The 25,311-nt window shown below is 34.6% G+C and overlaps 1 protein-coding gene across 5 annotated transcripts in view; it reads left to right on the plus strand.

Annotated features, from left to right (window-relative positions):
- Positions 1-25,311, plus strand: part of PHF3 (PHD finger protein 3) — a 49,657-nt gene that overhangs the window by 11,318 nt on the left and 13,028 nt on the right. For 2 of the 5 annotated variants that reach the window (XM_027894714.1, XM_027894713.1), the window contains exons 2-7: positions 7,985-8,060; positions 8,318-8,479; positions 9,642-11,460; positions 21,330-21,654; positions 22,693-22,870; positions 25,134-25,284. In XM_027894714.1, the coding sequence (XP_027750515.1) occupies positions 8,338-8,479; positions 9,642-11,460; positions 21,330-21,654; positions 22,693-22,870; positions 25,134-25,284 (2,615 nt within the window). In that variant the 5' untranslated portion in view covers positions 7,985-8,060; positions 8,318-8,337. Of the gene's footprint in view, positions 1-7,470; positions 7,757-7,984; positions 8,061-8,317; positions 8,480-9,641; positions 11,461-21,329; positions 21,655-22,692; positions 22,871-25,133; positions 25,285-25,311 lie in introns of those variants that run through there. The other 3 variants (XM_027894712.1, XM_027894717.1, XM_027894715.1) reach the window with 2 other exon arrangements.

The following is a 25,311-nucleotide window of genomic DNA, read 5'->3' on the forward strand; positions in this document are numbered from 1 at the left end:
CCAATGCGCAGGCTGGAAGGTGTAAAGACCTTCCCCGGTTCTTCGTTCGCGAAGACTGGCCATTACTGCATCCTGTGCATCCTCCAGTAAACCTGTACTGCAGTTAAAATGTTGAGTTAGTCAGTAGGGTATAGCTGGATACTTTGGAAGTTACGAAGAAACTTTCTGGGGGCTTTTTGGCTTATATTTCTCCTGAAAGTGATCAGTAGTGCAATAATTGATACTATTAATACTTAAATCATCACAATTAATTTTTGAAGTCCATAAAAAGTAAGTGAGCTAATGCATTTACTTGAGGACTAGTATTCCAGGCTGTCTGCAAACTAAGGGAATCAAAACTGATTTGATTTAAGCTGAATTTGTGAATTTAATGTTTTGTTTTTAAATCTGAAAGCAGCAAGAACAGAACCATATTTCAGGAAATAAACTAAACCAAGCAATTTGGAATTAATGTAGGTGTCCAAAAGGACATGAAATGTTCTAGCTGTTGTTCTGTTGTTCTTTGTAGGTCTTGATAAGAACTGTCCTTATTCTGAGATGATAGGATTGCAATACATACTTTCAATTTTTTAGTTAAGAATAACAACTTTGACTTTGAAGTAAACTTTCTTTGCTTGTCTTTCTTCAGAGTTCATATAGCTTGTGATTTATCTGATTTGTCTGATACTGTTCGTGATCTAACACAGCTGCTGTAGTCTCCTGGTAAGAATGCCGTTGTGCAAGATGATAGTACCCTTAAGAATTAAACCATATAAAACCTGGTTTTTTTTCCAGACAGGTTAGATGGAAACTCACCAATTTATTTAAAAAAGAAAAAAGCATAACTCTCACCACAAAACTTGCCTTACTGTATTTTTAAAACGACAACACTACTGGTGTTTCTTTCACTCTTGATTTCATTCCTGAAGAAAAAAGTTATTTTTGCCCAGAGGCACAAATTTATTTACCACAATTTATTCTAGACCTTCAAACAATATTTTGCATAACCCATGCCTAGACTATTAATCAGTTTAAGAAAAGGAATAAAGTTCTCATGGAAATTAATTCACAGGGCCAGCAGAGGACAGATTTATCATGCTTGGTGCTTCTTGAATAACTGGAATGTACTCTGTTTGGTAGAGTTGTTAAAGTGGTGAAGATTTCATGCTCCAGCTTATTTGATTGCTGTGAGCAAGCTGAAGAGATAAAGGTAATAATAGTTGGACTGAAGAGATGTTTAGCTAAAATGGTTTTAGGTCTTCTTGATAAAATGGAGGAGCAGAAGGCATGGCTCACTAATACTTCTTTGAAAGCGGGTTTGAGCAGAGTTCAAGAGTATTTGGAAACCTCTGCGCAAACAAGATACTATCTTTATATGCCTTCAACCCAGGCTCTTAACTGTGAAATTTCTTAAGTGAACATGAGTATGTGCAAGTAGCAGAAGCTCTGAGAAAGGCTTGTTTCAGGACTACTTCTTGCCCACATACCTAATTTCTCAGAATTGTGACGTTTTCTCTGCTTTATTTCTGAGATCAGGTTTTTTTGTCTAAGAACCTCTTCTCTCTTGATCTGAAGTTGTTTTTGAGTGTGGGTTTGTTTTTTGCTGTTTTTCTTACGGTTGCATTGACATTAGTTTTTGTTGGGAGTTCTTAAAAGGCCTAATCCAAAGTTATTATTCATCAATATGTCTTGCTTAGCTTTAGGGTTTATATTGCATATCATTCATCATGGACTAAACTTTTTGTTAGTACTGAGATCTTTTTAAAGTTATTTGACTGTATACGATGGACACTGGCAGCAATTGATTGTATGTCTTTTAAACAGTTCAAGTGCATATCTATAAGACAGAAACACATAGGTTTTTTTGAGCTGAAGTTCGATTTCCAGTCAGTGCTTGTTAGAGGCATCTATCTAAAAAAATGCAGGTTTTGTAATTGGAATTATAAATGCATCTCCTGGGGAGAATAGTAACATAGAATCATAGAATGGTTTGGGTTGGAAGGGAAAGGTCATCTAGTCCAGCCCCCCTGCAATGAACAGCGACATCTTCCAACTAGATTGAGTTGCTCAGAATCCTGTCCAGCCTGACCTTGAAGGTTTCCAGGGATGAGGCATCTAACACCTATCTGGGCAACCTGTTCCCGTGTTTTACCACCCTCATAATAAAAAAAGTTCTTTCTTATATCCAGTCTTAATCTACCCTCTTTTAGAGTAAAACCACTACCCCTTATCCTATCACTACAGGTCATTCTAAAAAGCCTGTCCCCATTTTTCTTAATAAGCCCCTTTTAAGTATTGAAAGGCCACAATAAGGTACCCCCTGTTCTCCATGCTAAATAACCCCAACTCTTTCAGCCTTTCTTCAAAGGACAGGTGCTCCAGCCTTGCATTCATTTTTGTTGCCTCATCTGGACTTGCTTCAACAGGTCCATGTCTGTCTTGTACCGAGCATCTCAGTCAGCAGTATTGGTATATGACAAATAGCAGGTAATATGACAATGAGTGTTTGTTGCCTGTCTGTTGATAGGAAGAACTATATTAGTAATAGTAAAAATAATCTCATGTTTGTCTTGGCCTGAATCCAGATTGTTCTGGATCTAGGTAGTTTCTTCGATTAGATGACATTGTTGGTCAGACAAAGACCCACAAAAGCCAAGAGAGTAGACCAAACTTGCTGAGCTTGCTCCGTAATGAGCTTGCCACTGAGTTATAGAATGGGATTGTCTTTTTAAGCTCTGATTGAATAATTACATATTTAGAGAAAACAAGATTCTTTGCAGGTGATCCTGGTAATGGCTATGGGCAGAGGTAGAAGTAACTTTTTGTGACCCTCTCAGAAGCTGGATAGGGTAGGGGTCAAATTAACAGATGTTATGCTGAAATCCTTTTAGAATGTGTTTGTGAAGAGTGACTGCTAAACTGCAAAGATGTAGTTAGGTTGGTGCTTTATGGAGTTAGGCTGAGCGTATTACTGCTCCTATGGCACAGCTAGGAAGTTCTCTGTTATTTCTGTGAATCAAGGTGCAATCCATAGGTCTTACTCAATGCAGCTCATAGGAGCTTAGCAGTAATGGAGGCCATTTCCTGTCCTGAATAGGTATTAGCAAAAATCCCGTTGATACTAGAAATTGATATAATTGTTCTCCTTGACTTTTGAGAAACAAATGTAATCCAAGTTCTTGAAGCAATCAGAAGGGTCTCAAATCATGTTTTAAGTGCGTCTCTGTTTCTTTTTATTAATTTAATCATGTGGCTGTTCTTCCAAGCTCCGAATGAGCAGCACAGGAAAGCAGATGACATAGAACAGCTCTTGGCCATCTTAAATGTTTTGGTGGTGTGAGTGGATATGGAGGTGTGGGTTTGGGGTTGCTTTGGTTTTTTTTTTTTTTTCATTTTTTCTGAACAATTCTTTGATGAGAAGTAGAAACTCTGAAGTTGAGATATAACTCTCGAGAGGAACACATTTTTTTCAACTTTGTATGGTACCCTAGTGATGGGTTTTCTGTTTTGTTCTGTTCTTGCTGGAAGACATGCTGGAAGCTAGTCACCTGTGAGCATAGCAGGTCAAACTGGTCACATGCCAGTGAGCTGAATAACCAGCATTCTTACTAAATTGGTACTTCTCAGCTGTCACAAATTCTGTAGCTTTTCAGAATGTCATTTACTGGGGCAGTTTGATTTATTATAGCCATAATACAGGGACTGGAATTTTAATTGCCTATCATCTGGAGACATTTCTGGAGTTCATATTAAAATAAAGCTTTTAACCATTTTAGTTTATGGGTATATTTATAAAATCGGATATTTATCATAAATGATGAAGACTGAACCTGTAAGAATGTACAAAGTGTGTTACGGACATCTTTTTATTTGCTCTTTTTTTCCTGTCCCTCTGGATTGCTGCTGGGAAAGTGTTTCCCCCAAGTGCAGTCTGCTCTCTCTAGTTTTTAGCCTATGTTTTCATGAGTACAGTTGAAAGAATATTACCTCTGCTAAAATCATGATCGCCTGCTGAATCTTTAAAGCCCAACTGGTTTTTCCAAATAGAAAAACTTAAGTATGCTGTCTGGCCATTAGGCATTTCAGGCTCTTTTCACTAAAGCCAAATGTACTTGTATTTTTCCTCCTGCATAGGAAGTAATTTTTAATGTAATCTTCAGATGCTAGCCCAAAATTGGGTATAGAGTTGTTTCTCTCAGTTTTCTTACCTCTTTATACCTTCCTTCCTTCCGTCCTTCAAGCTGTCCATGTGAATATTTCCACAGTGTCTTGTGGCAAAGGTAGTAACTTTCCCATATAAAATTTAAATTTACTGTATTAGTACTGAGAACTTTGAGGATGTTTATTTTGCATGCTTTTCTATTTGTAGGTGGAAAACCACCTGTTTTCCCCATTTTAAGTCCTTCTTTAGATGAGCTCTTTGATTGTAAAGACATGAAGACACCCTTCTTAATAAAATGATTTAGTTTAAAGTGCTTGGTTTGGTGCTGTATTTTTACTTTGTTGTTGAAATTTGTACTTCACTGCTCTTTATTTCCCTTTAGTAATAGGCTTGTGTGGCTAAAGAACTACAAATCAGTAGGCTTGTGATGTAGCTCCGTCTTTTTATTAAAATGGATATGCAGTCTTCTGTCAAGATACATGCTGTATTAAGTTTATTAATCCCAGTTGACTTTCATATGTCTTTAGAAAAAAGACAGGAAAATACCTCTTTACAATGTAGAGATTAATGGAGAACAGGAGCAAATATTTAGTTAGTATTTCATATGGTACTTTGATTCTTTTCTTGCACTGGGCAATCAGTACAAGGTCCTTATAGATGAATTCTCAGTTCAACAGGTTACAGGCAAACTCTTGTAAAAAAATTGGAATTTGATGTTTCCTTATGTAAGTTGTGTCACCAGTCAACTAATTTTTCTTGATAATAATTTTTTTCTTAAAAAGAAAATATTTTTAATTCTGTTTAATTCTATGCATCACAAATGTCAATAGGAAAAAGGTTTTCATATGAAATATACCATCGTCCTTTACAGTCTTGAGAGGTAGTGATGTTTTGTGAATATCTACTTATGTTTCATTTCTTTATTGGAGTTTATTAGCTCTTCTGAAGACTTGCCTAGACATGTTAGTTATTGTTTTAGACTGTAACTTTTTTCATTAAAGGATGTTAGGTTTTTATGTTGGTGTTCACATATAAAACAGTAGAAATTTTAAAACAGTGACATTCTGTTCCGTGTGGTTACCTAAGGAAAAGAAATCCAGGGCTAACATCTACAAAAAAGAAATTTATTTCTATAGTTGAGATTCACTTTAATCACTGTGTCAAAACTCTGAATATTTTTATGTTAGTTGTGGCTGAAAATAACTAAGGGAAGGTTTATGTTAATGAAAATAAAGATTTATGGATGTCAGAACTTCTGAGGATGTTTTTAGGAGTGTTTTCTTCTCCTTACCTCCTCTTTCTCTGGAAAGTAAGGGTTGTTTTTCCTCAGTTTTACATTACTGAAGAATTAAAAAATTAAAGAATTAAAAAATCCATGCTTTTGTTTTAGCACATGGAAAGTATTACTTTTAATTTACAAGTAAATTATTTTTATTGTGTGTTATTCTGTTATTGTATAACTTATATAAAAATGAGTCAATAGTACAGCACAGTAGTTTGGAAGTTTAGATACTTTACATGGAGAGACTCAAAACAGTAAGGTGAAGGTCAGTGGTGCCTTTTCCACTGTGTGGAAAATTCCACTAAATGTGATTTGTATTTTTCATATTTGCAGTCTATTCAGTTGTACACTGGTGTACAACTTTTTCTATTCAGATATGTTTTTTCTTTATATTTTCTCTTATCTTTTATTCTTCTGATTTCTATATTTATTACTGAGATAATCTTTAGTTATTGGTTACTAAGATCATCTCTGTCTTTTTTGGTTTTTTAAAGTTCTTTCTGATTTTGCTTTTATTGGTTTACTTATCCCAGTTCTTTTTCTCTACCTCAACTTCTCTTTCATAATTTACTTTTCTAGTCTCCTCTCTATCTGTTGCTGTTTTCTGTTACTTCTCAGCAGGGTCTGTGTCAAACGTTCCTCACCTGGGAGCCTCATGAGGCTGTCTGTACTAGCTGAGTTATAGCTCAGGTGGTTTGAAGTTAGCAAGATTCTGTGTTTCCAGTTCCCCTGTAAAATTAAAGCTACTGCACAGGGTCTTGTAAGTATGAAAATGCTTTAATTCTAATATTTCAGACTGTCAATAGTAGACTGGATGTGTCTCTTTTGTTATTAATAAAGGAGGGTATATAAATTCAGTAACTTGAGCAAGAGCACTGTAAAACCTGACCCTCTAATGTCAGCCCTGAAATATGCTGCAGAGCTGTTTTAGAAGCTGTCTGAATAGTTTGTATTTTTCATGTTGTCTTCAGTAGCTTAGTAAAAAAAAAAAAGAAACAAAATTAAATCTGTAAGGAGTCTCCTTTGTCACAGTCTGTTCCCGAAAACCAGTTTCATATTTTGTAGGAACATTATGAGAAAACTAATACCAAAGTGAAGACCTGTTGGGAGGACATAGTCTGTGGAAACATAAGAATGGGCAGCTGGAGTTAGGGTGATGGTCCACCTCGTTCAGCTTGTCATCTTGGACAATAGCCATTATTAGATATGTAGGGGGAAATAAAGTCTAATGGGGCAGTTAAAATGTCATCTTTTTTGCCAGTGTGTCCTTCCCAGTGTGTAGTTTATAGCAAGTAAGTGATTAAGGAACACTGCTGAGCGGAGTAAGCCCAACATTATCAGTCCCCTGCAGCTTGTGTGTTATATCTGTGTGACAGTCTGTACACACGCACAGACGTAAAGGTGGCTCTGGATTGGAAAGTGGAAGCTGCCAGTGTTCCACAAACATGCTTTTCCTTGTAACTGCTGTGTACAATTCAGTAACTAAAAATGATGGTTGAAATAAAATGAATGGTGATGAGTTGTCAGCTTAAGAAACTTCTGGCTTTCAGCTCCTGGAAGCCGTCTAATTACAAAGATCCAGACTGCTGATTGCCGGGTGCCGAGGTCAACCCTTCCTTAAGAGGCTGTTAAAAAACTTCCTAGTATTTGAAGTTTTGACAAGTTGCTTGGTTGCTTTATTTTTTTAATTCTTCATGGCAAGTTGTTGTAGACCTAATTTCAGTCTTGATAAACTTGGTTATTCATCACTGTTTGGTTTTAGCAGTGTTTTACAGCTTCCAATTTTTGTTATTTTCGAAGTATGTAAAACCATCACTAAAGCATTTTTTTTTAAGTTGCAGTAACATTAGACTTGAAAAGGAGCAGGAATTGACAGATTTTCTGAGATAAATTAAACCTTTGAATTTTTAGAATAATTTCTTGCTTATTTTGACTTCTGTGACAGGTGTATTAATTTATATTAGTTTTAAGTAAGCAATTGTTAGAATTATTTAGATGTCTTATATCTCTCATATGAGTTTATCTTAAAAATGCTTCTAAATAGGTGCCTGAATAGTAAAAAAAAAAAAGGCATATTTGATTGTTTGGAGTCTCTGTTGTACTCGTCAGACCATCCTACGTGTTTTATAGAATCACTTGGGTATTTGGCTTGATCTCACAAACTTTGTATCCCACAGGGACCAGGATTCATTAGTCACGCCTAGGGTCTTGGGATAGGAGAGGTTACAATTGCAGAACCAAACCTTATGCAAGTGAGGAGAATGACTCCTAGAGTGGCCTGACTACTTCTTAGGAAACCTGTTTTCAGGAGCAACCTCAGGGATCCTTCTCAGGTTATGGAGGATAAGAATTCACTGAAGACAATGTTCTCGGTCTCTCCTGGGAGACCAGGTGCTTGCTGCACTTAATGGTCTTCCAAAAAGACATTGCAGATCACATATGTGATGTGGTTAGGACTTAAGGCTTTTAAAATTGTATCCTGTGAGAAAACTGTGATTTTAAACTCTATGCACTCCTGGATCAGCTCTTTCTGCTGTTTACCTTTCTTCACTTTTTCTTAGGTGGGAAGGGACAGTGAGGGACAGCTGATCCTCTAAGACTGGGGACCTTCCTGTGGCAAAAAAAAACCCAAAAAATGTGAGTCCACACAAAAGCTATAAGGACTATCTACAGAAATTTTAAGCTTTGGGTGATAGCTTCTTCTACACTGAATCTGCCTCATATGGGAATTTTCTGTCCTGCATTTCTTCATTTTTTTCCCCCTTTTTATTTATTTTTAGATGGCCACTTTATTTATTTTTCCCTGTTTCTTCCCCTGTTTTGCTCAGCATTACAGCTGCAATTTTTTTTGATCATTTTAAGTTTTAGGCTCTTTCTTGTTTGGTTTTTTCCAGTGATTGGTCTGGATGATACTATGGATGAAGAAGGAGTTAAAGAGAGTGGTAATGACACCCTTGATGATGATGAGCTTGTTTTACCTCCCAGGAATTTGAGGAGTCGTGCTGAAGAAACATCAGTCACGTCACCGAGGAAATCACCACGCTTAATGGCACAAGGTGATCATAGATTATATGTTTGCATGTTTGAAGTCAATTAAATCTTTACAATCCAGCCCCCCAACATTTATAAACGTAAAGGTTTGCTATTTGGCTGTGTGAATTCAAATGCAGACGTTTCCCTTTTTACACACCGAAGCTAGAAGTTGGCACCAATATGGTATGATTCAATTAAGAATTCTTCTTTAATAAATACTTAATGTCTTCCTTATGCCTTGCGATCCTTAAACTGATTTTTGAGATTTTGATGCTTTTACCTGCATCAGATTAGCACTGTGGTTCCTCACAGTGCATGGTAGAGTTGAAAGTCAGCATTGGAATATTAGGTTAGCGTGTCTCTATTTCTAATTAAAATTTTGATTCTATTTGTTTTTATTTGGGTATTTTCTCTCTGCTTTAAATTCCATTATGGTAATTGCAGTTATAAAGTCTTTAATCAAAATATTTCAATATACTTAATATTTTAATAAAATATTTAAATTCTTTGTGGTAGTGAATTGGTTATAGTTAGGGCTTTTCTAACTTGCTGAATTGGTGGAGTTATTTACCGCTCTACTTTTATCCCCTCTAAAATTTCTCAATATGGAGATCAAAATTTAAATAAGATCCTGTGGTACAAAGCTGGTGAATATGCTTTTAAAAAAGGTACTAAAATGGTTTCTTGTTTAGGAAAGGTAAGAGATGTCATCAAGTGAGAGTGTGACTGGATCTCGGATTCACAGACTGTGTTCTCTAAAAACTTTTTAAACTTCATAATTATACTTCTAATCGCAATAGAACTTGTGCAAATTTTGTTTGAGGCAGAAAAGATTGAATGGTAAAAGTACATTTGGTTGTGATTGTCTTTTTATCATATATTCTGTTTTATATATACTACTCAGAACTTTCATAACCTTTAGAATAATTTTATGTATAATTATTATAGGATAATAATATAGAATAATTATTATAGAATAATTAGATTTTACATCCAAGCTATGGCAGTGCAAAATTGAAATGCAAGTATTTTGGGTTAGGTTTTTTTTTTTAAGTTTAGTAAATAACTAAGTTTGATGTTCTCTTCGTGTCCAGTAACCTAAATCAGCTCTATTCTAGGTAAATCTTGTGTTTGCAAAGAGAAGGAAGCAGAAAAGCTAAGGCATTTTCCTTTTTCCCTTCCTAGAATCAGTACGGAGTCTCCGACAGAGTACACTGGCCAAGCGTTCGAATGTTGCTCCTCCTGTTAGTACCAAGAAATCGTCTGTTAAAAGTGGATCTGCTCCAAAAAGTGGACAGAAACAAGAGAGAAGTCCAGTTAAAGAGACAGATGTTGCTGCACCCTCAAAAGTGGAGCAACCTAAAGAGGTTAGGCGTAGTGCAAGGCGATTAGGACAGATAGAAGGAACAGCGGCAGTAACAGCATCCCAAAGTAATACAAAATGTCTGCCTGGTCATGAAGATGTGAATGAAGTAAAGTCCGAAACCCTTGAGCAGGCAAAAGTTCAGGAAACATCCCCAGAGTTAAGTTGTGCTAATTTAACAGGAACCTGTTCTCCTGCTGGAGAAACAAAGGAAATAACAGAGGTTGCAACAAAGACTGAATCTGGGAATGCTGAGCCAGTTTGTTCAGTATCTGCAGATACTGAAATGACTCCAGTTGAAAATGAGTCAAATGATGTGATTGATTCAATGGACTTGGGAAATTCTTCAGAAGAAAGGACTGATGATAATAAAGCAGAGGAATCAGAGAAGAAAACAGAAGAACATGATGAGATTGGAGTAACTGGAAAAGCTAATGATCCGTCTAGTACTTGTGTGAATCCAAGTGAAATTTGTGAGACCTTTTCAGATTTGTCCAGCTCTGTAAAAGAGGGGGTTGATTGTAGTTTAGGTTCCCACATCGTGGAAGTTCTTGATGAAAATACATCAGTAAAGAAATGTGTAACAGAAGCTGGAGATGATGACAAGGGAGTGGAGAAAACTGTAACTCCATCTGAGAAACTGTTAGACAGTACAGAGTTTGATAATAAAGACTTAAAAAGCAAAGAGTTGACTTCTGCTGACCCAGGAAATAGCATTTTAGAAAGCACTGTTCTTGACCAAACAAACCAGAACGTACAGCAGCAGATCAGCAGTTATAAAGTAGAAGGCCCAGAGGCATTAAAATTTCAGGATGATGAGAAACAAATTAGCATTTCAACAAAATGTGAAAAAAGCATTAGACCTCGGCACAGTAAATCTGTAACACAGAATAAACAAAATCTGACTGCAGATACTCGGCAGAAGTCGGGTACGGTGCAACAAGAAGTGATGCGTTCAAGAACAAGAGCTGGTGTTACTGCTTCGGGTCTTCACAGTCCACCTTCAGCAGGTCTGAAGCGCAATGCAGATGAACAAGAGAGTCATCAGCATCCAAATAACCCAGTTAAAATTAGGAAGAAACAATCTGATCTGAGTTTGAAAGCAAAGAGCTGTGTTTCAGGAGTGACCATAAAAAAGCAGACTAATACGATGCTGAAGAAAATACCCCGAGCCCCAGCTTCTGGGCAAGCACAGAAGTCATCAGTTCAAAGAGCAAGTGAGAAATCTCCTACTCATCAAAGCTGTTCTAAAGATACCCACCACTCTGCGCATTCATTGTCAGGGCATGTTTCAAATCTTGGTCAGAAGCAAGCCCATGGGCAGAAACACCAGATAGCAACTGGGATAAAAACAAATAGCTCCACGAAGGAAGAGACAGAGACAAAAGATCACCCTGTTGTGGAACATCTGAAAGAGGATGATAAAGAAAAAAACAAATCAAAAAGAAATGATAAGACTCTCCAACCTCGCCAGAGAAGAAGTAGCAAAAGTCTTTCACTTGATGAACCTCCATTGTTCATTCCAGATAACATTTCAACTGTTAGAAGGGAAGGCTTGGAACATACCTCTGCTAGTGAAAATAAACATGTTTGGGTGCCCAGCAAGCAGTGTGGCTTTTGCAAAAAGCCACATGGCAACAGGTGTGTGTGGCTTTGTGTCTTAGGAATTTATTGTTGGTCTCGAAAGATAATTTTTCTTTTCCTCTCTTACCAAATGTTTCATGCTAATGGTGCCAAAACAAAAAGTCATAGCCTTGTAATGGAATAATGGAAGCCTGCGTGCCGTACTGTCAGTTAATTTTCTTTCCACTCATACACTTTTTTTGTGTGTGTTTTAAATAGAGCATTAGAAACTGGTTTGGCCAAGAAGCTTGAATATAAATGTTTTATTATATGAATACATTTTTTGATGAATGTATAATTACACTATGCTGTTAAATTATGCACTTTAAACTTGACTTTTTTCATAGAAAGGAAATGAGACTAAGATGTCTATGTTCCAGATTGTAATTTCCTTCTTTCCAGAGACCTCTTAAGTTGAAGGATCACCATCAACCAGAAAAAAATCAAATAGTTGTTTACATGTGATTTTTGTCTGGTACAAGTACAATTCTAATACCTAGAGATTCAGAGGGTTTTTTTCAATTTATGTAATCATTTCTGTGAGGCTTTCATGTAACAGTAATTAAGTTGTTGGCAGGGAGTGGGGAGAGGAGAAAGAAGAACATCAGTCTCAAAAAAAACCCATAAAACATTCATGTGGGCATATCTGAAATTGCCTTTAAACCTAACAATGAGGGGGTTTTCATAGTTGCAGTTCTACCTGCTAGCCTACCTTTGTTTTTTTAATATCAGATTGAAGATGATTGTGATTAGTCCTTTGCTCATGTGAGAGAAAGTTTTAATAGTAATTTTCACTGACTATGCTTTAGAACTTCCTACGTCACAGTGAAATATGGAACAACTACCTTTGGTGCCTGAAGGTTTTTCTTAGCATTCATAGTATTTAAGAAGAACCCTTGTTAGCTTTGACTTACTGTATCGTATTTGATTAACAAACACCTTAAAATTCATTTACTGTGCAGCTATAATGACTACATCAATGTGGCCTATGGAAAGAATTAATAGTAGGTTTGCTGGATATTTTTAAAGCAAAATATACATATTTAAGATTGAAACTTCTTGACAACTGTTGAAAATTTAGCTTTGAGTTGAACTTGTCCTGCATTCTTTCTATTTCTTCTAATATTTTAAGCATTCTGTGGGTATTCTATTTTTAATGTCTTGTTGATGTTCAGAAAGTCTTGATTTTTGTTACTAAATGGATCTAAGTGGTATGGGAAGGTGCTTCAGTGACTCTGAACTAAATTACCTATTTTAGTGTATAAAGTCAAAGTAATGTTAAAGAAGGTACATGTATGTGCATTGATACAGTCACTATTAAATGCAATAAACCCAATTTTGCATTGCCAGCTCTTAGTGCTGCCAGAATTGTGTAGTGGATGAATCACCAACTGAGGTTGGATTGAGAAAGTCCATGAGTTGCCACAGATGGTGATTATGGGTATCCTCACTTTTGTAATGTCAGTCTTAAGTGTTTTAGGGTTTTTATATTGTAATTGTGTTATTTTATATGTTTGCATTACAAAATGACACAACCAGCCCTTTCAGCAGAAGATTAGATGTGCTAAATGTAGAAAGATATTTAGTACAAAAACACAGAATTTTTGTGTATAGAATGTGACTGAGACAATGTGAGGAAACCTGCAGTCTTGAGCCCTGTGCCTAATAACAGAAGATGTCAGTGCACAACTTTTTATCTCACTAGTCTTTAATACTGAAGTTTTAATTTGTTAAAAGTACTTTTATTTTGTTATATATATATGCTAAAATAACTGAAACCTTTCAGATTCACTTGCTATCATTAAGATACAAGAGGAAACAAAACTTTTATCTCAAGTGCCTTGGCATTTTGTCCTTGTTTAATTACTGGTGAAAGAATAAGAAAACACTTCCAGTGCAATGCAAAAGAGAAAAAGTGTAAGATGATAAGTTTTGATTCTCTCTTGGAAAACCATCAAAACTATCAACCTTTACTGTAGGGAAAGATTTTTTCATTCACTTTTTGGATTACTTTTCAGGGAGTTTTTGTTTCCCTTTTGAAACAGCTTAGCTAACCTCTTTACCTTTTTTTCTTTGTTCATTGTATAAGGGAAAATGAGAACAAGTGAGACACAAATACTGTCAAACTACTGTAGGTTCAGCGAATGTCAAGGGCAGAGCAAAGATCTGAAAACACATATGTGGTTTTATCCTGATCTATGGTTATTTCAACTTTAAAAATTCTTATCAATGTGATGGTACAAATTGCTTGTAGAAAAAGAAGTTGAACTGAAGTTGCAGCCCCAAATTGAGAAATAATGTGCAAGGAGCTTTGCAGTCTGTCTTGTTAATGTAGCATGTTTAAAATTCAGAGTGCAGAATAGTAGTCACTTGAATCTTTTTGTATTGCCTGTAATAAATGCAAAGCCACTACCTTGTTACTGTAGTACCAAGCTTGGAAAATTGATTCAACTTGAAGGTAATGTCTGCAGGTAAATGTCATCATGTGTACAGTTGTTTGGTTTTTTGTTTTTGTTTTTGTTTTTTTTTTTTTTTTTTTTTTTTTTTTTTTTTTTTTTTTTTTTTTTTTTTTTTTTTTTTTTTTTTTTTGTTTGTTTGTTTGTTTGTTTGTTTGTTTGTGTGTACAGATTTCCCAAAGGGCCATGCTTATGCAGGCCTTACATGGCCCCAGAGTAATCTTAGTGTGCCTGCTGGAAGCCCAGTAGAAGGATGGTGCTTGTATGTTGTTTAACTTCAGATCACCACCTGAACATTGGAGTCAATTTATATTTTTAGAAATACATGCAGTAATTTGCTGGCTACATGCAAAGTCAAAATATACTTCCCTTGCACTCAGATACAATGGATTTGGCTGGTAAATGAGGAATCCCATGTTACAGACATTCAAAGTGCGTCATGAAAAAAGTGCACAAATTATAATGTCTTGCTTTGTAAGAGACGATGCCTGTTTTCTTTCTGTTAATAGCTCATCGTTCTTTGGCACCTGGGCTTTGAACAATGGCTGTTCATACTCTGTTATCCACTTGCCTTTGAGTTGATAGCTGTTATTAGCATAGCTGTTTTGTATCTATATTTTCATTAAATATTAAATTATTAAAGGTCTTTAAAGGTAGTTGAATTTTAAAATAATATTTTAATTCCTTGGTGTAGGGCTAGATGAAGACAATACTTCTACAGACATTGAGAAATCTGCTAATGTAAGATTTTTTTGTATGCATCCTTCTGGTGTAAGGGCTCATGTTATAAATTTCTCTGGTTTTCACTGTAGATGTTCAAGTTCTCTGCAGGCTGGGGGGCTAAATAATTCCTTTTTTGTACAAAACCTTACTGATGTTTTTCACATTATCTCCCTTGTCTGTAGCCTGTCTTCTTTCACAGAATTTCTGTCAATTTTGGATTCAATTCATAGTACATAACTTGAGATGCTGTTCCTAAGCAAATTTTCTAGAAAGCATTATCTCAATGAAAATTTGTAACTTTTAATTTGTTGCTAGTGACTTCCTCTTTTGATTTCTACAATTCCAAGTAAGATTTTTTTTTTTTTTAATAGACTGTGAGAGTTTGAGGATTCTCTTTTATTGTTTTGTGGGGTTTTTTTCTGATCTTGTTTTGTTGTTGCTTGAGATTTGATCATGCAATTTATGTGGTCAGACACAAGCTGACCTTTTCAGACCTCACATAAAAATTAATTGATGTTGGACTGGAGTTTTACTTCGGGTCTTCCTTTTCCCCACATATCAACTTTCCCTTAATATAGAGGAAAACTTAGTAATGTTGTAAAAGGTAATTAATTGGGAAGTACAGAGGTTGATTTTGCAAAGAAATAGTATTTCTGATCTCTTGTTTTGCATGTCATCATTAAAAAGTTTCTTCACAAATGTAGTGCAGAAAAATACTTTGATGGATGGAGTTTAAAAAAATCTGCAAACTGTAGTATTCCATTAGTAAGGATTATTGTTAGGACATTTGTATTTTGAAAATAGTGCTAATTATCAGTAAACTATATTGTAACCAAGTTATCATACACTTTGCATAGCCAGTACAAGAGAGTGGTTGAGGAAAGAGTTTAAGGCTCCAAACTTATTATGATCCTTAAATTATGTGTGCACTTTTTTTTTTTTTTATTTAGGGTACATCATATATAGCAAATGATCTGTTGTGAGAACATTGTTCTCAAGGAACAATAATTATAATAATGATAGTGCCTCAGTTCTAGTAAATGTTCATTGAATAGTATGAGTATGCTAAACTGCAGATTATGCACGATGTCATCAGTTTACAGTTATGGATGATGCTTTTAAGTTATCTGCCTCTATTACTGCTTTCTTCCACTGTGAAAAGCCTTGCAGTATTAAAAGCTACCTTGCTTGTCCGCCCACAGCTGAATGACAGTATAAACAAAATAACATTGTAATGTATAATTAACGAATGGAAAGACTCCACTGTGATTTATATTTACAGTTATATAATTGTATTAGTAGACTTTATACAGCTTACATTACTATGCTGTAGTATTAGTAGGATTATTATTAATACCAGTAGCATTAGAGAATCAGGCAAATGGATACCATAAGTTGTCTAAAATAGGGTTTTATAAAAGATGTGCATAAATATAAACTACTTATAAATACAGTTTATAGAGTGTATGACACTGATCCTGCAAGATGCAACATGTGGATAGAATCCACTGGTAATAGAGCTTCCTTTAGTGATGTTTTTTTGTTATTGATTTGTAATTAATTTTAGAAAATTACTCATTTTTTCAGTGTTTTTGGGAAGCTCAGTGGCTTTGATTTTGCTATTTGGCATGTTTCATGGATTTACCTTTAGTTGAAAAAGTGTAAGGTTGCTTGTCTTCCTCCTACTTCCATTTTGGAGAGGTTCCTTTAATATGAAAAGCAAAGAAAATTATACCTTTAAGAAAAGAAACTTATATTGCATAAAGATTGGGTTATTGAAATTTAATACTTAGGAAATAAGTTTGCGGTGTCTTTTTCTATGCTGCAAATTCTGTGCCAAGAGATCTGCTGATAGAGTTTGCTTGAGATTGGTTGTTTCTTCTAGAAGATCAGAACCTGAAAAATTGTGTCTTCTGTGTTAGAATTTGTCAAAAAGCAAGTAAGTGAAACTGCTCTGACCAGACTGTTTTTTGACAGAGCTTTGAATTGAGCTATACTACTTCACTGGTGTGGAGCATGTGCTCTGCCATGCCACGAATATCTTCTCAACTAACTTTGTAAATAAGTTGAAGGAAAAGCAGTTGCTGCCTTGCAGTGTCTCTGCTTTAACACTGACTGCACTGTACCATCAGTGCAGCTGAGACACAGTTGGAATGTTAATACAAGTTTACTACAGATTTTGTAGAAATTTAGCGATAATTTAGGGAGGGAGATGTTGATGGGATGTGCTTTAAATACGGAAGTCTTTAAAAAGTGTGTGAACAGTGGTTTTACTCCTGCATGAGTTTGGGGTTAAAGTGATGTTTTGAATAGTTGGGTTTCAGCCTATGCTGTGTACCACAAATGTGAAGGACTAAAGAGAAGCAATAAATTATTTTTTATGACAATGCAACTTACATTATTAATTATTCTTAAAATGCTGATTACTGGCTCACACTGAAACTACTCTGAGTACTCTCATTTTTTTGTCTTTTTTTTACTTTTAACTTTAGCAGCTTTACAACAAAAAATTGTTTTATGAATAAGATGGTTTCTGCCCATTTTATGGTAATGAATTTCTCTGGAAACGTTCTCCTGTTACTTAAATAGAATTTACGTAAGTTAATTTTAAAACATGGCCTGTATATGTAGAAAATAAATCAAGCCTAAGTTCTTCATCTAATGAATGGATTTAATTTACTACAAATAACACACCAAAGAAAGGCTTCCAATCGTAAGAGATGTTTCATCTATTGCTTTCTGTTTTTTTCTGCTGATATGTGGACTCCAAAGGGGATTCTTTAAAGGAATGAAACAATAACATGCTCTGTGCAAAGGTTCCAATGAACTATAGTATTGTCTGCTGTCACCTGTCAGGTCTTTTTAAATTTTTCTCTAAAAAATTATTTTTATATTAAAGTCCAGTGAAAGCAATTCTTTTATTGAATGTGACATGATTTAATATTTTAAAACACATTTTTCTTTCTCTTTCAGCTTTACATCTTCCAATCCAGCCTTACAACATGGGTAAAAGTCCTGCACTTCAAATTTGAAGCAATCTGCAGTCAGAAACTTTGATGTTTTGCTAGTCCAAGATATCAGAACCTCTTCAGTCAAAACTGACAACTGTGCAAGAGGACATCCTTGATCCTTCAAGCCAGGCTTCAGTTTCTCTTGACTCCCCTTTTTAGTCTTTGAACATTACCCGTGACACAACCATATAATTGCTGTTACAAATCATAGTTTTGTTTTGCGTGCAAACGGGTGAAAAGACAAAGATGTAAAAGTAGCCTTATGGTAAAAGGGGTTATTTACATTACTGGTATCAAAATCAGTATGTTCTCTCACAGCCTCAGAAGTTGCAGTCTTGCAGTTCACTAGCATGGAAAAAAAACAACTAGTAGAAATAGTGAAGTTTTTTTAGGCAGGCAGCACCAGTATTTTTATTACCATTTTGTGTAACTAGGTTTATAACAAAACAATTGTAAACATTACATTCTGTTTTATGGTACAGGCTACATGGACATTTCCTGATTCTCTTTGTAGTCTTGATTTCTGAATCCTGAACTCTGAAATTTTATTGTGTGTGTTAAAATATAGTGTCATTGAACCCTCGTTGTGAAGACTGTAATGAAGCCAAATGAATATTTGATATTCCATAGTTTGCTTAAGATGGCTTGAATGACATCTGTCAGTCTTGGTGTATAGTCTTGGAGAAGAATGATCTTTTCTGAGATGAATTAATTGTAGGGTTTTTTAACTTTTGAAAATTTTATTATTTATTTTTTATCTTAAATTATTATTTTTTATTAAAATATCTTAAAATTATTATTTTTATCTTAAAATAAAGATGTAAGACTGGATGCCTATCCTGGTGCCTTTACTTATATCATACACCATCTCTATTGCCCCCTTATTATGTGTGAAATAAGCTGAAAAATTCCATGTGCTGTCAGTTTAAAGTTGAAGTTGTGCAGCATCTTATGTAGTCTCATCTCTTCTGCATATGTAGTCCATTTTCTAAATATTAAATCTAAAGTTTGTTTTGGTTACTGAAGGCTGCAATCTGTCTTCCTTATTTAACAAATTAGTCTCTGATGCCTGAATTTACAAACTGGTGAAAAAAACCCATATATTTTAATAAAAATTCAATTAGTAGCGGTTGTGACTTCCCTCTATTTTTGAACAAATAGCATTAATTCCTTGTTACATCAAAATACCCTTTAAGCGGGAAGCACCTCACTATATGCTTTGATCTTATTTCAGCTTTGCAGAAAATTTAAATTGTGGAATTTCTGCAACTGGTTTTGGTGTTCCCAGAGCTTTACTAGTATTTTCTTGCAATGGTACAAGATGTGTCCTGTGTAAAGCCATCTGCTTGTGGACCCTTGCAGTTGTGAAATAGGCACTCAAGCTATATATCCTGCCCTTGCATGTTTGGCTCTAAGCTCTCAGAAAGGAGCAGTCAGCTATATGTAGAAGTCCCATCGCTTCTTTCTTGTTTTTCTGTTGTGCTTTTGAATTCTATGATATTTCTCTGGTAAGACCATCAGAAGTAATTGTCCCCTGCTATTACCTTTCCTATATTTGCACTTTGCTGGAATGTGAATCTGAAAAGACTGAGATACTGACAAAATGTAAAGGAATGTCTGCCTTCCTAATTGAAATTATGAAGTAGGTGGACAGATACTGTTTGCTAGGGACCAGTAATAGTACAAACGTACTTGCAGCTCAGAAAAAGAAATAAATTAAAAAAGAGAAAATAGTTTTCTTCACAAACTACGTTAAAAACCGGTTTCTTCAAATTTGGCAAACAGCATCATAGGCTTTTTCTCAGTCTGCTGGAAATTTAAAATTTCTCAGACTCGTTTTGCATCAAAATATTATTTTCTTCAAGAGAATTTAATCCTGATGTATTTTGAGTAGGGAAGGACAGAACATAAAGATACAATTTTTCCTTCTGTTCTCTTATTCCAGCGTCTCCTGTTAATAAGAATTCTCATCTCTTGAGATAGCAGTATTGCATTCTTGAATACAATACCTGCATCAAGCCATGTGGTAAATTTATTTGCACTTCTGGAGAATCAGAGTTGCTCTAAATATTACCTTTTATAATATATGATTTTGCTAAGTTGGTAGTTAGCAGATCTTAGCCTGAATAGGAACATATAGAGGTTAGGAATCATGTTCCTTAGAATTGTCTAACAGAAAAGATTTATAAAGTATTAGATTAAAGAAACAGGGTTTGCAGGTCAGTGTATTTAGCTTGTTAAATATATTGCTGAAACAAGCCATTTTTCATTAATTACTTTTTAAATCAGGTCTCTCTTCTGTGGAATTCAAAAGCTAGGCCTTCAGTAAATAATTTTTCAGTATTAACAAAGAACTTGTACTTTTCATAATACACTTGAACTCTTACTAGGTTTTCTTCAACCAGACTGTATAACAGTCTGTATCTTTAATATAGTTTATGTAAATAAAAAAAATGAAAACAAGAAATGAAACAAAATTGGAAAAACCAAAACAAATATAGAAGGGGAAAGAAAATGTAAGTGGATAATGCAAGAGATATTCCTACATCATTTGAAAGCATTTGTTTATGGTGCCAGGTTTGTTATTATAAGAAGGAATTGTAAAAAGACATACCCTGTAAGTCTGAAGTAGGTTTTTTGAGGTGTATATCCTGTAACTTCTTCACAAATTCCACATCCGTCACAAATAGTGGCACTGGAAACTACCTATGAGTGCAGTGAGTTACTGGTGATACATGATGACGTTTTCAAAATACTTCCACAAAATAGTCAGAAATTATGTTTTTATTTTAGACTAAGTTATCTTTACAGCACTTTGAAAATATTATCCATATCCGAAGTTGATTCTGCTTTTAAAATAATGAAACAGTTGACTTGTGAGTTGAGAGTTGTCCTTTAAATGGTAGTTATTTTAGTGTTTGAAACATTTTTGATTCAAAACTAATAGCTATTTAAAATAACTGATCAGTGCAAAAGTGCTGTACCTTATTTAGAAAAAAATAAAAGAAAACAGTCACTGCAAGCTGGACTGATGGTATTGGAAGCCGAACTCCTGGCCCCATATTCACCAGTAAAGAGAATAAAAAGTAACTTCCTAGAAATAATTTAGTAATAATGGTCTAAGGAATATGCAAAATACCAACTAATTTAGAATAGGTTGCTGTGGCTCTGATCATTATATTTGTCAAAACACCTAAAGACCTTATTCTATTGGAAGTTGCCAGTTGATACATTTGTGATGTTAAGGTGACGGCCACATTTGAAGGAAAACAGGGATAAGACGATCTTGCAGGGGAATTTTCAAGTATTTTCAAACAAAGTTACTAGTTCTGAGAGTCGTCATTTTTTCTTTTTTTCTTTTTTTTTTTTTTTAAATTTTCATATGAGCTTTAATAGTAGTTTGAAAAAAAAACTTGGTAGGATTTGGGGGGCAAATTACATAAATATAATGAGGTTTTGATAGTTTCTTGGACTACTGTAAAAGGCAAAAAGGCCAAAACCAATATTTCTTAGGAAGATCATACCATGTCGTAAGGCTGGAGATGGATGTAAAGCTACAAAGAAAATCACTTGTCAGGTAAGAACAAATTGTTGAGACGCACAAATCAGACCAAGTGTGGTATATTCTGCTGAAGTTGCTGTATCTTTTATAGTCTTCTTTCACACTTTTCACTGACGTGTCTTATTTTATTTTCAGGTTTATGGTAGGTTGTGGTAGATGTGATGATTGGTTTCATGGTGATTGTGTTGGACTGAGCCTTTCTCAAGCACAGCAGATGGGTGAAGAAGATAAAGAGTATGTGTGTGTGAAATGCTGTGCTGAAGAAGATAAAAAAATGGAGTGTTTTGATCAAAGTGTACCAGATACTCCAGTGAAACTTGAGCATAGAGAAGAAAAAGCAGTTGAGTGTGAAAAACTGGGGATGTCGAAGCAAACACCTGCTTGTAACCTAAACACGGCAACTGAAAAAACAAAGCAAATGGAGGACACCGGGAAGCACAAAGTCAAAATCTTCAGACGGGTGAGCCTTACTTAATGCTTTAAGTTCTCTTAATTACTGGGTTAAGAAGGTGTTTTCCTGTCCTATTGCCAGTTAATAGATCATGTTTCAAAAATCTTTGTGAATCTAATTTAAAACTTCTCTTTTTTTATTGTCAGTTACTTCATTTTCTAATTGGCATGACTTCTTCAAGATGATATTGCTAAACTCTTCTTATATTTGAACAGGTTTATGTGCATTTAAATGCATATAGAATATCCTAAGTTGGAAGGGGTCCACAAGGATCATCAAAATCCAACTCCTGAACGTGTATATTAAACTACACATATAGGTGTATATAGAAGTGGTGAATAACTTAAAACGTTTTTCTTTCAGATTTCTAAATTTCTTATAGGACATCTGGCAATTTGCTCTATGTTATAAACTGCAGATATATTAAATATCTTTAAAACAATACGACAACAGTCTTTTACTTTTGATTGGTTTTACTTCAGATTGTGTGTAGAGGAAAATGCCTAATGCTTTAATTTGGGCAGTTCTACTTTTTGTGTCTGATTTTACTAACCAAAGAATAATTTGCAAAGAGCATTGACAAAATTCTTCAGTCTTTTAGTATATAGCATCATATTCATGATAACATAATCATCAATAATTCTGTCTTATTTCTGAATAGTAGCATTGAAATTCTGACATCTAAGCTAATTTTAATTTTGGTTTACATGTGCTTTCTAAGCATCAGTGATATCTGTGCATATGTGGCTGAAACTGGTTAAGGGATGTTTATTTGTATCCCTGACGTATTAAAATAAAACATAGTGGTTTTCAGTACAGAGCTTAAATGTGCATTGTCTGTGTTGTTTCTTCAACCAGTATTTAAAAGAGACTGCAATGCTTGGCAGTAATTTGGAATTTTTTCAATAACTCTTTAGAAAATATTATATGATGGTGCATACATCTAGGATATACATTATACATATAAAAAGAAAAATATGTAGCAATTACGTGGTGGTTAATTGTAGCATTCAGTAGCATGCTAGCATGTGTTAATGTTTATTTCAGGAATCTGGTGATGGGAAGAACTTGTCAGAGCCCAGAGACTTGGATACTAAAAAAGGACAGCATGTTCCTCCTCGAAAGGGACCACAAACTGGTGTAATTCCTCGGCGGTCCCCTGAAGATAAAAATGAAAAAATAAGTAAAGAATCCCTTGGTATGGCAGAAAGGTCCACAAAATCAGGTACTGAGGTTTGGTGAAGTACTGCATGCTGTAATTCGCATATATGTACAGTAAAGAATGGTAACTTCCTTTATAGTATCAGTTTTTCAAACCACACTCTGTAGTGGAAGTGACAGTGATCTGGAGAGCTGTTTGTTCCCATGATGTTAATGATCTTTCTTTCTTTTCTTTCTTTCTTTTTTTTTTTTTTTTGTAGGTAAATGCTTCTAAGTAGATGTGTATTTCCTGTTTCAATAGTACAGGATGCTCACGTAGTCAAGAGTGGGAGAAAAGTACTCAGACATCTCTGTATTAAACTTTATTTCACATTGCATGAGACTTTGAAATACTCTTCCATAAAATACTATGAAATATTTTGTGTATATAAAAATATTTTAATTTCTGTATGAATTATATTTTGACTTACTGATATATTTTTCACAAATTGTCAATTTTATCAACTCATTTCAAAGGTGAACACTACATTGCATGCTAAGTCATCAGATTTTTATCTAAATTTTATTTGAAAGGTTGAAGGAACATATTTCCCCTCCCAGCAACCTCTGTCTTCTCCCCAGCTCCCTTCCAGGAAGCATTATTCTTCTAAGGTCATGATAATGCAAAATTGTTGTCGTTTCAAACTGAAATCTCAGCAGCAAAGCTAGTGAGATTGTGTGTGAGAACTATCTTTAATTCCTGAACTCAAACCTTGAATTTTTATCTCAAAATTACATAATTCTGCTCTTCTGTTTCTTTGCCAATACCAATGCATTCTAGAAACTCTTATTAGAGTTGAAAATATCAGCATTAAATGTAAATCTAAATGTAAATATTTTATACTGACAATACAGTGACAATTTCAGAATAGAAGTTAATTTCAAAATCATTTCTAAAAAGAGAGGGCACTTGGTAGTCTCATTTACGATGATTAGCATTAAATTAAAGCAGCACATTTGTCCTAATCTGTTAACTACTATGAGTTATGCTTATAATGGCATTGTTTATTGCTAATCTTGCCCATTACTTGCCTGCTGTGGGACTTTGCTATCAGATGGTTGAAATGTTGCTAAAGTGTTACTGGCATGTGAAGGTTTTCTGTTTTCCTTGACGCCACCAGGCTACATTTTTTTGAAAGGTTTTAGTCTAGTTCTTCATCCTTCTGAGGAGGAGATGAGCAAAAAATATGTATTGAGGAAATAAAAGCATTATTAGAGCTGCTGTACTTAACAAGACCAGCATAGGAACACTGTAGATCACAGCACAGAATGGCAAAGAGCTCTTAGGTCTGCACCACATTGCTGGCAAGGGAAATGTGTAATTTTGATTGGAATCAGAGTTGGATTCATGAGAGTTGATCCACCCACTCTATCTGCCCAACAGAAATCTGCCTTTTTATAGGCACTTGAAAATATAGTCAAGTTTGCTTCTGGTGTTAATGAATTCTAAGTTGCACTCAATAGCAGAAAGTAATAATAAAGAAAGACTTCTTTTTACAATCAAACTCTCCAGTTAGATCTTTATTGGTCTTCAGTTTGTTTCTTTTTCCAGAGTAGAAAGTGAAAAAAATTGGTACTATTTATTTCCCATTGCTTTTCTAAATAGAAGGCTACTGCTCAAAATTAGTGATGTATTCGTATGCTGAGACAGATGGCCTTTCAGTTGACACTCTGAAAATTAATAATTTTGCTTTAATGATTTTAATTTGGTTAACTTATCCATTATTTGTATCATTTGTGACACAGTCCTTATAATGACCTTGTTTTAAGAGTGTTCTGAGTCAGAAGCCGAGATTATTATAATTGAAATAATTTTCATGGCTGACAGATACAGAAATGCTAAATTAAATGAAAAATAGGATTTTAAAGTAAAACTTACTATTCTTATGATATGTGCTTTGTAGTATATTATTTCTCAGTTTATTCATTGAAAAATTCATCTATGCTGTTTTAAAAATTCAGAGTCAAAAATCTTACTTAAGATTAAACTAATAAGCACTGGTCGTCTTGGTTTAGTGTAGAAGAAAATACCTTAAATCAAAGGGCAGTAGTCCTGTTTGTTTCTGCCAAGGAAGCTTTTTTTTCTGAATTAATCTAAGTAACAAAAAACAAATTGAAGAAAAAAACCCTCAACCTATCAAAACCAATCTACCCTGTGGGTCCATTCCTTCTTTTTGAAGGTCAATACTTAGCAGTTTAAAAATAAAACTTCATGACAGTAACTCCAGCAACAGTAAAAGTTTATAAAAGTGGCTTGAGAATTTTATAATTTTTAACTGTTTTCATAGGTGTTCATGAGAAACAAGAAATTAAGAAAAAGAAAAATGAAAAAGGATCCATTAGTGCAACACACCTGCCAGCTGTGCCAGCTTCCAAACCTTCTGCTGATCAGATAAGACAAAGTGTCAAGCAGTCTCTTAAAGAAATTCTGATGAAAAGGTAAAAATATATTAATAAATTATTAAT

Source organism: Empidonax traillii, unplaced genomic scaffold (assembly GCF_003031625.1).
Source record: "Empidonax traillii isolate 1590-97213 ecotype Southwest subspecies unplaced genomic scaffold, ASM303162v1 scaffold439:size492302, whole genome shotgun sequence".
Taxonomy (NCBI): Eukaryota; Metazoa; Chordata; class Aves; order Passeriformes; family Tyrannidae; genus Empidonax; species Empidonax traillii.